Source organism: Scyliorhinus torazame, chromosome 17 (assembly GCF_047496885.1).
Source record: "Scyliorhinus torazame isolate Kashiwa2021f chromosome 17, sScyTor2.1, whole genome shotgun sequence".
Lineage (NCBI taxonomy): Eukaryota > Metazoa > Chordata > Chondrichthyes > Carcharhiniformes > Scyliorhinidae > Scyliorhinus > Scyliorhinus torazame.
The window spans coordinates 161,967,339-161,979,552 of NC_092723.1; the positions used below are offsets into that span (position 1 = coordinate 161,967,339).

At 42.2% G+C, this 12,214-nt stretch overlaps 1 protein-coding gene across 1 annotated transcript in view; it reads left to right on the forward strand.

The window, feature by feature from the left end:
- The window catches only part of lmtk2 (lemur tyrosine kinase 2), a 193,684-nt gene extending 181,699 nt beyond the window's left edge, over positions 1-11,985 (forward strand). The window contains exon 14 of the mRNA XM_072481547.1: positions 5,542-11,985. Within this exon, the coding sequence (XP_072337648.1) occupies positions 5,542-5,570 (29 nt within the window). The 3' untranslated portion in view covers positions 5,571-11,985. The remainder of the gene's footprint in view (positions 1-5,541) is intronic.
- Positions 11,986-12,214: the final 229 nt, after the last annotated feature.

Sequence of the window (12,214 nt, forward strand, 5' to 3'; positions counted from 1 at the left end):
CCCACACAAAACACAATTAACTCTCCCCTAGCCCGTGTTTCCTCACAAAAGCAGCAGCCTCTTCCAGCACACCAAAATAGTCTTTCAAGTTAGAGGTCACTTTGTGACATGCAGGATATACCACCCCAAACTGAACTCCACTTTTATATAATGTAGCCTTGACCTTGTTGAATGTCGCTCTCCTTCTAGCTAGCTCCGCTCCACATCTTGTTGGAGCCTGATGGTGGCCCTCCCATTTGTAGTCACGGTCCTCCCATTTGTAGTCACGGTGATCTTTCGCCCACCTCAGGACTCGTTTCTTCTCCATGTGACTGATGATGATTACCCATGGTGGCTCTCTTGAGCAAGGCTTCGGAAGGAGTGACCAATGGGCCCGATCCAGCTCAGGAGGGGACAACGGTCCACCTTCCTAAACATCTTCGAGATATAATCAGCCGGATTTGGGACCTCCACTTCCTCATGCAGCCCCACAATTCTAAGGTTCTGCCTGCTGGAGCAATTCTCCAAGTCATCCACCTTGGCACACAGAGTTTAGTTATTATCAGTCAACAATGCCATTTCAGCCTCCAAAGAAGCAATCCAATCAGTTTGCGTAGATAGCGCTGTCTCCACACCCTGCAACATTGTGCCATGCGCTTTTATAGTTTTGTCCGTCTTCGCCAGTGCCAATTGAATGGGAACCAGGGCCTCCCTCTATTGATTTGTGGAGGTCCTCGGCGATAGCCTGCCACTATTTATTAAATTCCTCCACAAAAATAACCATAAGCATCTCGATCAACAGCAAAGTGACCTTAGTTGCGGCAGCAGCCTCTGCCATCTTCTCAACAGACAAGCCTCAAGAGATTTCCGAATCGGTCGACGACTCTTTACTCGCTGGCTTCTTCGACCTAGACTTTCTGGGCATTTCCCTTGTTTGGGAACCTTATACTATCGAATTATTTAAGTTTTAACCCAAACACCCCCCAAAAACTGGGTGAAAAGGGCCAAAAATAAAGTACCCGGCAGCGACCGATGTGGAAAGCAGGCCCTTGTGGGAGGTGCCCTGTCACTTCCCATCCGAGTCCTGAGGAGGGGAACTGCAGGGCATCTTCCCTACCCCTGAATTCCTCCTGCCAGCTTCAAATTTTAGACCAGACAGGAAGCAGACCTTGAGTGGCCAATAGTGGTCAGCTTAAGGGCTTGAATTTGGGTGCGTTCATGTGGGCCACCCTAAGTCTCGCCTGATCCCAGTAAAATTGTGGAAGGGATAGAGGGAAGGATATATGTAGGTGGTGGGAAGGCCACCCAGGGAATTTTAACAGCTGCATCCTGCAAAGCTCCTGTCACGGGACCATAACGTTCAGTCTCATTTGTTAATACAATTACAGTTTTAACCATCGATCTCAATTCAAAATTTCAAAAATATTTTTAAAGCTGATGTTTTTTCCTTGGGTAACCCAGTGTCACTTGCAGAATTTTAGGGATTTAACAATACAATCAAAGGGTGGTACAGTGGTTAGCATTGCTGCCTCACGATGCCGAGGACCTGGGATCAAACCCCGACCCGGGTCACTGTCCATGTGGAGTTTGCACATTCTCCCCGTGTCTGCATGTGTCTCACCCCCACAACCCAAAGATATGCAGGGAAGGTGGATTGGCCATGCTAATTTGCCCCTTAACTGGGAAAAAAAGAATTGGATTTTAAAAACAATACAATCAACAGAAACGTTCAACAGTTCATCTCCGAGTCTGCTATTTATCATAGAATTTACAGTGCAGAAGGAGGCCATTCGGCCCATCGAGTCTGCACCGGCCCTTGGAAAGAGCACCCTACCTAAGTCCAAACCTCCATCCTATCCCCGTAACACAGTAATCCCACCTAACCTTTTTGGACACTAAATGCAATTTAGCATGGCCAATCCACCTAACCTGCACAACTTTGGACTGTGGGAGGAAACCGGAGCACCTGGGGAAACCCACGCAGACACGGGGAGAAAGTGCAAACTCCACACAGTGACCCAAGCCGGGAATCGAATCTGGGACCCTGGAGCTGTGAAGAACTGTGCTAACCACTGTGCTACCGCACCCCCGATGACCTCTCTCCCCAAAGGGGGCAACTAAATGGTGGTTTTAAAGAGTCAGGCAAGGTTAAAAATTGCTCCAGTTTGGTAGTGACACAACACGTTCTCCAGACCCCAAACTACTTGTGAGCAATGCTGCAGGAGATCAGATCAGCTAGTGTTTTATAAATTTCATAATTCAGAAGTTAACCTTGGCTGACGTGAATTAAAATTGCTGCTCAGTTTGCAACATTGACAACACCAAGGACAGAGTTCATGGAAGCTGTCGCAGCTGATGGTTAATTTCTGCCAGCGAGGAATTGGCTTTGTCGGGAGTTGGTTAATTTACAAAGTAAATCCAACATCCATCATTATGAAGTCTGATGTTTTAATATAGGACGATTGCGGATAGTTAAAGAGTCACTTGTAGAAAGTGAAGCAGGTGCATATTGCAAGATGAATGCATTCTCCTAGCCTTGATTTCTAGTCTGTTGTGCTGTTTTAAATGGCAGATGTGCCTATATAAACAGGTTAAGTGTTCTGGCTGCAGCCACTGTGGCACTAAGTGAGAGCCGTTACATTTATTCTGAAGCTGTTGCCTGTATTAAGACTCCAGTTTATTTTTTTCTAATGTTCTCTCCCATTGTCTCCTTATTGTAATAGTCTAACAAATTACATATTAGCTGTTTCCAGGAGCGTTGTGTACTTTTTTAGGCAGTGTCCCACTAACAGACCTCTGTAACCTGTGGAACTCCACAGATCCCACTGATGTTTGTTTGAACTGTTTTAGTGTGGCTGATCACATTTGGAAACTTAAACGGATGTTTTACTTTTGAAGTGGTTTTGCCATTTGGGAACGGGAACCTTCATTTTTATGGTAACTCGGAGTCAGCACCACTTGCAGTCAGTTCACGTACGTCAAGGCTTTCTGCCAGTCATAATCCCCAGTCTCAGAGGGGCCCATTATTGTGCCAAACCTGAATTTGTTCAATTCTCCCGCAAATAGGTGTCCTTGACATTGCCAGTTTGTGTTAATGGTGAGTAGTTTGTGCATGGACCCACATCAACTTGAACGGAGACTGCCTAATCCCATTTTCCAGCGGTGCTCTTACAACGGTGGAGATGGGGAAGATTTTATCCATCAGTTTGGAGTGGAATTAAATCATGGCCCCAGAACAAACGTGCTGTTTCTTGTGGTCGTTGTTTTTACATTTGTTCAGCTGTAGGCCAGTTTAAAATTAATTTAAGTTTTGCCTTCATGTTTATTTCAGTGATCATGGGCTGGATTCTCCGACCTCCCGCCAGGTCGGAGAATCGCCGGGGGCTGGCGTGAATCCCGCCCCCGCCGGTTGCCGAATTCTCCGGCACCGGATATTCGGCAGGGGCGGGAATCGTGCCGCGCCGGTTGGCGCCCCCCCCCCGGTGATTCTCCGGCCCGCGATGGGCCAAAGTCCCGCTGCTGGAATGCCTGTCCCGCCGGCGAGAATCAAACCACCTCTCTTACCGGCGGGACAAGGCGGCGCGGGCGGGCTCCGGGGTCCTGGGGGTGTGTGCGCGGTGCGATCTGGCCCCGGGGGGTGCCCCCACGGTGGCCTGGCCCGCGATCGGGGCCCACCGATCCGTGGGCGGGCCTGTGCCGTGGGGGCACTCTTTTCCTCCCGCCTTCGCCATGGTCTCCTCTATGGCGGAGGCGGAAGAGACCCCCTCCACTGCGCATGCGCGGGGATGCAAAGTCATTTCCGCGCCAGCTGGCGGGGCACCAAAGGCCTTTCCCGGGGCGGAAATCAGTCCGGCGCGGGCCTAGCCCCTCAAGGTGAGGGCCCGGCCCCACAAGATGCGGAGAATTCCGGACTGATTCGTGCCGTTTTTGGCGCCGGTCGGCGGACATCGCGCCGATTGTGGAGAATCCCGCCCCTTAACACTGAACATTTTGGTTTGTTTATCAATCGCTCCATGTAGTGATGTATTCTAATGTACTTCAGAAATTCACAATGAAGACATATGACAGAGCATCTTCAGTGAGATTAGAGAATCTGCGATCGCACTCTTCAGAGCACAGGTTAAGGAGGAGGCTTAACAGAAGTGACCAAAATTTAGAGGTGTTTTTATGAAGTTGATGGGGGTAGGTGAAGGGAGGTAACTATTTCGGCTGGTAGCAGAATTGATGACCAGAGGGCATAAAGTTAAGGTAATTGTCTAAAGAACCAGACAGAGGAAGTTTTTTTATTACACAGCATGTTATGATTTGGAATGCACCACTTGAAAGGGTGGTGGAAGCCAATTCAGTAGTGACTTTCAAAAGGGAATTGAAGAAATGCTTGATGGGAAACATTTGCAGGGCAATGTAGAACGAGTCAGGGCGTGGAACTAATTGGATAGCTATTTCAAAAGAGCCAGCACAGGCATAGTGGGGTGAACAGCCCCCTCCCATACTCTGCTTTTCATCACAGCCGTGCCTTTCTGAGCAGGCACTTATTTATTGCAGTTTACACAAGAGTCTGTACATTGGACAGTTGTTGGCCAGATTTTTAGCTATCCAGCTTATACCAAATCCTTTGGCATAACAAGGTTAGGTGATGTTGGCACATCAGTGTGAATAGAACGCTTGCATGGATGTGAGTGCACCAGCTGTGTGGTATCTGCAGTAGGAAAACAGCCAGCAAAAACAAATGATCTAGGTTTTTTGCATTTCCTTTGTCTCCTTATTACGTTTTAAAAAATTAAAAATAACTAATAACTTTTTCCATATGAACTCTGACTTGTATCGCTACCAGTTACGACAAGTTAATCTGACATCAGATTCTGCATGAGTCAGAATTTCTTCAGCCAGATGTCAGCAAGGTCAAAACCATTTTTTTTTTTTCTGTCTCTGGCAGCCACTTATTTGACTGAGAGTCCAATTCTTGTCAATCTTCCCAGCTGCTGCTCAGGTTAAAAGATGTGATGTACAGATTCTTAGTTCCATTCAATTCTGTACTGAGAATTTCATCATCTGGCATTTGATCCCTGTGCCCACATTCAGTCTGTCACCAAGATCCAACTCAGTCACCTTGCATCATTGCCTTCTTGCACCGAAAATGCAATAAAGTTCCATAAAAGATTCTATAAGCTCACACCCCCCGCCCCACCCCACTCAGCCACCTGTGTATTTTCACAGATGTATGTGGGTGGCACTCCAGAACGGTGATGCATGCTTTTAGGGGTTTATCATTGAGGAGCCTTGGTGAAAGGTCTAACAAGATGAGATAACATGAACCATTAGTTTTGTGCATTTAAGCTAAGATTTAAATTACTGTGTGGCACAGTGTATTTCCCTGCAGTGAAGATTAGTGAAAATGGGCACTTTTTTTAAGAAGGCAAATAGTGAATTTACTTCCACCTTCCTGCCCCTATCACACTCCAACCCTGCACATAATATGTAATAAGTAACACTTCACTGGCTCTTGGTGAAGCTTAAAGCTGCTGCAATCTCTAATGTTTGTTTTTGCCCTTTTGCTCATAGGAAGCAGTGAAGATGGTGAAAAGGATTGAAACACAACATGGAAAGGAGGGTGCATCGATTTCTCAATTTTTTTAACGACCAGACAGTTTGATGGGTCAAGACATTTCAGATTTATTATAAGATGGATGAATCACCAAATCCTCTTCTAAGAAAATGAAATGAGATAGTTTGCAAAATATAATGCTTCAATTTTTGTGTATGATATATTAAAGATATTGTGTCCTTGTTGGACAGTAGTCAGTGTCACATCAAGGTGAGCAGAGATGTCTGGGGGAAAAACCGTGAGGTTGCCCATGGTCACAACGCTTGGTAATCTCCTATTGAATTCCCTACAGCTTTACATATGATTTCAGTTTGGCAGAACATAGGACTCATAATTGTCCGTTAAGATTTTTGTTCCCTATAAAATACTGCAATGGAGAGTTGAAAACATAGCTCCAAATTTCTGTATAAAATTTATAACCAGTAAATGCTTGCCTTTTTCAGAGAGAGAATAAATTATCAACTAGGTGCAATTCTTAAACTCCAATACACCATTTAGGAGGTATAAAGGGGATTTTATTCCAGAATTTACATTATGCTTTCCGTGTAAAATGCATCCAGTGATTTTATAGTACTCTGATCTTGTAGTTATTTCAGAAATTGTTATCCAGTGTGGCAGTTTATTAGATTTCAGTGGTAATATGAATGGGATGTTCAAAAATGATTATCATTTTCAGAAGCATACTTTAACCACATGAATATTCCATATGCCTTTTGGTAAATGTACTTATTCTCTTAAAACTGGCCACTATACAGCAATAATGAAGGTTGCAGTCAATCTGCCGACAGCTGTCTGAATTCTTCTTACATTTTGAACATTACAAATGGGTTTTGAAACAAACACCCCACAGCTGTGTGTACTAACCATTTCTGTAGGCTTAGAAACTCAGTTAAGGATGCATCTTTACATTGTAGCGAATTATATAAACAGTGTATAATTTACACCCTTCGGTTCTAAAATTCTGAATGCTCCTACTTGTCCTGAGGCCCGTGTGAGTAGTGTGTTTTCACGCAAGTTTATTTTCTTTTGCAAGGCACTAGTGTCCATATTGCAACCAAGGTGGCCAGTATGGGTCTGTCTTCCCTTGCCTGTAGCTCTCAGCAGGTGGTAATGTTCCATGTGTCTACACCCTTATCCACATTCCACCAATTCTGTGATGTTGGTGTTTGTATATTAAAAAAGCTTTTGAGACTGGGTAATGGTGCCATAAATAGTGTGACCATTAGTGACTAAATGTTGTGCTAAATGTGGCTTACAGAGAACAAAATATGGTACAAGGTAACATACTGGGGGGGTTAAATCATTAGTGCTCCGGGTACGGTGTTAACTTTTGAAGAGTGATCATTGGTGGAAAGTGGGAAAGATCTGACTGCCCAAATAGAATGGTGAATGCCATCTGTGGGAGTCCCAGCTTTAACTCAAATTGAACAAACTGTTCCCCCGTATGCAAAATCAGACAAAACTGCTCTAGGTTTATTTTAGGCCAGATTAATTTCGAGATTATAGCAGGAAAAAATCAGCCAGGCATCCTGTGAATTGTTGAAATGTGTTTTCCTGTTGACTGATGAGAAACCGTTCTGATGGTCACAAGGAATAGTTTGTGTCCAGAATGAACAACTGTATTGGAGCTGTGATTGTGTAAAATAGATATTTTATTTCTCCTTCGATTTTATTTTCTTATTCTGAAGGTGTAAAGTTGTGCTAGTAGTGCCCTGACATTATTACCTCTCCCAGGTTGGTTGTGTAGATAGAAAGCACTGGAAGTCATTCACTGTGGGATCCACCACAGCTTGATCTGTTCTTTCCCCGATATCCACATGTACACCTACGCATTTCCAGTCCTTGCTTTGTAGTCTTTACTCCAGTCGAATTCTGCTGTTGGTAGCCGTGTGCCAACTACTACTGCAGTCAGTAAACCCAGGGGATACACTGCAGGTCAAATGTGCAATCTTGGAGTTCTCAGCAGAGCAATATCGTGTATCTCCACAGCAGTACAGATTCATTCAGACTGCTTTTCCTTCCCTAATTCTCCATCCTCGCTCCTGATTTTGGAAATGTAACTAATCTACCTAGCCCTGTGGGATCCCACCACAGAAAAGAAAGCACTTTTTAAATTTAACTGGAACACTCCCATCTTCTCGATATCTGGTGTCTTGTAGAAATGGAACGAGAGTTTACTGTCAGAGTGTGGGGTTGTAAGAAGAGTGATGAATCCAGTCGTGCCTTTTGTCTGATTTTAGAGCAGGGGAGGTTGGAATTTTCAAGACATTGAACTGTATGTGGGTTTTGAATTTGAGTGAGCCTCACTGTCATGAGAAATGACAGATGAGTCAGATGAGTTGGTCCTGAAATCTTCCTCAAAATATTTCCTCACCTGAGTGAATTACCACTGAAAGCTGTGTACATTTCTGAATGCCAGTGGAACAGTAGCAAGCCGAGGTAGGCTGGAACGGAAAATAGCTTGTGAAGATAATTGAGCCGGGTGTCATGAGCGTCTTCAAAGCCGCAATTTCTGAAGTTATCAAGGTTGTTGATTTTCTTTTAGCGTCCTTCTTTGGGAATTGCTAGTTGTGGAGTTCATGGTGTTAAGGAAATGCCTCTCAGAAACAGGCCCCAAGGTTTCTGCTTAATCCCTCATAGTACAAAGAGGGTATCTGTTCAGATTTCCTATGATATGGGATCCACTTGGGATCACCTGATGCATGGGCCATCCACTGGTGCATCAGATTATTCGTAGATTTGTACTGTTTTGGAACCAAGGAGTTACTTCCAATGGCAAACTCAGTTGTTGAATTTGGAATTTAATCCAAACAGGAAGTTAAGTACTTAGAAGATTTGAATTGGAGATGGTACTTGCAAATCTTAACTCTTAAGGGCTTAGGGGCTTAGAGTCAGTGCTTTGTATAGCCCGATTTCTGCGATGGAATTGGAAATTAACAGTGTTTGCTGTTGAAATGTTAACAGTCTGAGATGGCTACCCTGAAATTCAATTTCTGAGACCCGGGCAATGCTGGAAGGATCTATAGAACGAGAAATTAATTCAGTGGAAGACACAAAAACAAGGTTTTGCACAGAGCTCCCCACAGCTGAAACAAGCCAAGGGTTTCAAACACCCAATACATTTTGTAGAATCTGCAACAAAAAAAAAGACATATAAAATTACATGAAGGTTGCTGTTCATTTTAAAAAACATCAGTGACAGATGCAGAACTGAAAATTGTCCTGTAGAAGTGGTTTTCTAGGAAGCAGGTTAGATAAATTGTATTTGGCCCAGAACTTTCCTAACGGTGCAGATTTCCCTGTGATATCTGGTTAGATTGACCAGTTCACCTGTAGTATATGTGGGTGATAAATAGCCAAGTGCATGTGTTTTCCCTGAACTGTGACTGGTATTTAGCTGGACAACTGCTTCGATATAAATTGAACAATGTGGAAATGGCCATGCTATCATTTTACCTGGTGGGATGATTCACTGGGCCCTGACTATATGAAATGAAAATCATTGCAAATGCTGTAACACCTGATCACCCAGGCTCCGAGAACTTATCGATTTAATGTATTCACTTGACTAACTCCACTAACTGGTAGTGAATACTCAGACAGAATTAGTCATTGGCTTTTTTTGAATTAAATAAGTTGAAGGCATGACACAGAGGGAAACTGGAATTGCAATTTAGTATTTGAATTATTAGCAAAACTATTATAGGTTCTCCAGATCCCATTGCTGAATTTTCAATGATGAAATCTATAGGATTTTCCTTCCTGGTTTGATCAGGTCAGAGGTTAACGAGAGAGGATGACCCCTTAAGATGTCAGCTCTACAGAGAATAATAACTGGTCTTCAGTACCGTTCAGAGCTGGGCCCTGAGCACTCGGTTCAGTGCCTGATGGTACATCGGTGTCAAATGAAAGATTTGAAGAAGTTAACTTGTGGAATGTCCCCATGTTCATTAAATTTTGAAGTAATATTTAAAAGAAGCCCATGAATTGTGATATTGTTGCATCTCTTCTGCATTACTGCTGCCCATATTCTTCAGCTCCCTGTCAGGGAATAGATGCTGGAGCTATGAATTGCAGTCAGGTAGTATCCTGTTTATATTATGTACTCCCACCCAGTAGAAATCTGTAACTTTCACGCATTTGCGGTGCTCCTGCCCTCATGGGACTGTCCCACACTGTCAAAATATTTAAAATAATAAGTTTAAGAAGTGTTCAGGGCTTGGTACTGGCTGTGACTGGAGTTATACTGCAAGTTAGTTCCTGTGCAAAGCAGAAACCCTATTGTGAGGATACTAAAAATTGCAGCATAAGCTCTTAAGAATAGACCCCACTGCACATCGTCTCCCTCCTCATGCGTTTATCCTAGGAAGTCCTATTTACTACCTAGAAATTATTACTGCAATCTCTGGATTGTGTTACAGTTTGTAACACTCCAAAAATTACTGTTTACATATTTAAAAATTTAAATACAAAATATAGCATGTTGATTTTGTACTCGCATGTGTTTCCAGCACTGAGGGGACTGCCCTCTCTGATGACCTTGTAAAAATGAGGAAAGTTTGTTCATCAAGTGATGGGATAACAGCTTTGTGTTGAGATTAGGTGCATCATGGCATGTGTCGGTCAGGAATACTTTGTTAGTTCGCTAGTTTGAAAGCAGCATATGGACTGTATATTTGACAATGAGAGGAACACCTGTTGAATTTGGATTACACTACTATACCTCATTTGTAAATGCATATATGTTGTGATGGAATACCCTATCACATTGCTGAGGTACTGGCCAAATTCTGATTTTGAAGCTGGTAGCTTTACCAATTTCAAATAGCTGTGCAATATCCTAACCTTGAACACAATTCTTGTTATCGAACAGCTCATGACAGCTGTGAACTATTACTAGAGAAAAATGTACAAAGCAAAAATATTTTCATGTTTCTTGTGAAAACTTCAGGATGTATATTTTCCAATGACTCAAAAATGTCTGTTTATGAACCCAAGTTCCTCACAACCAAATGTAAAAATAATTTAGGGATAAGAAAGCATTTGGACCGTCGACAGGTAATTCAGAATCACCTGTTTTCTATAAAAGTTTTATTGTCCCAAGGAAGATCCAGCAATTTCATGGGAATTTAAACCATTGCCTTATGAAGGCACAGTTAAGGTGAGTGACACACCTAACACCACTCTTTATTGTAAATAAAGTAAAATCTAAGTAATATAATGTTAACATTTTACTTTGTCCTCCTGGTGGTAGTCCGTACCCATTGTGTGTTCTTTCCATTACTAGTCAGTCAGACGGTTAGTTGCTTTTTTAGTGAGATGCTTAAGGAAGTGGCAAAAAGCATCATGCAAGTAGGAATGCTGTGATCCTTTTAATATTGCCCTCCATCCAGTGATGATGTGGTTATCAAGCAAATCACACACACCGAGCTCTTTGGCAGGCAGAAGAGCTGTCAAATAAGCATTAGTGCAATCACTCTTCTTGCTACGTGTGCAGCAGCTTTATTCGGTGCCACGCACCATGAATTTTAACCTCACTTCCAGGTTCCAGTTACCTTGTTGAGTTGTTCAGAACAGTACAGCTGTTGGATGAGTTTGTTTGTAAAATAAATGTTCACTTGGTTCCCACTTCCAACAGTACTGAACGTTTTCAGAATGCAGTGTCAAAGATGACCTGCATAAATTGTTGCTAACGTATTATAACTTAAGTGCAAATATAGGTTCCAGCATGCTGAAGGTTTTGCCATGTTACTGCACATGTCTAAGATATTTCTGATTAAACAATGCAGTATGGTCCTATATGTGGTTTGACTAATCCTGTAAACATGAGCCATTGGAATGTGCCTAAATGATCAAAAACTGCATGTTCCGTTAAAAATACTTTACTGTAGGGGTTCATGCTTGAAAATTATTTGTAAATAATGAAACACTATTCCCCCATCCCTCCCCATCCCACTTAGAGTCGAAAGTTGTGTATACTTTTTTGTCAACAGTAGCCTGTTCTACATTATTTTGGATCTACTTAAATCATTGATGAAAATACCAGATTATTTTGTTCGATGTATTGCTTTACCTTGCACATTTGAGAAGTGTAACTTAATGTTTGATGGTACTGGATGTATATAAGTGTTTAATTATGTCTGTAAATGGGAGATGATGTAACAAAGTCATAGGTACAAGGTTTCCTTTTGTAATTTAATAAAAATATATTATGAAATTATTGATTACATATCAGTTAATGAAAAAGAAATCAGGTCACTGTCCATGAAATATGTACATTTTGATATGTAATATTTTTACTTTGATTTCCATGCGTAGTGTAATTCGATAAATTGTTTGTAATTTAAATGCACTATGGATATTTAATATTCAAAATAAAGTCAAATGAATTAATTTACATACTCAACTTTGTTCGACTTACCTTTTTTTAGTCTTGTTGCAGATGTATTTTGAATTTTGCTTTCCAATTTAGCGATTAGATAATTGTTACTGTCTTCATGACATAAACTAGTCAGACAGACTAACAATACAAGATGACAACTTCCTTTGTAACACTCAAACTATAGCAGCTACACTTCAGTTGGTGAGGAAAATTTGATCAATACCCAAGCTGTCTGCCTGATGTCATTC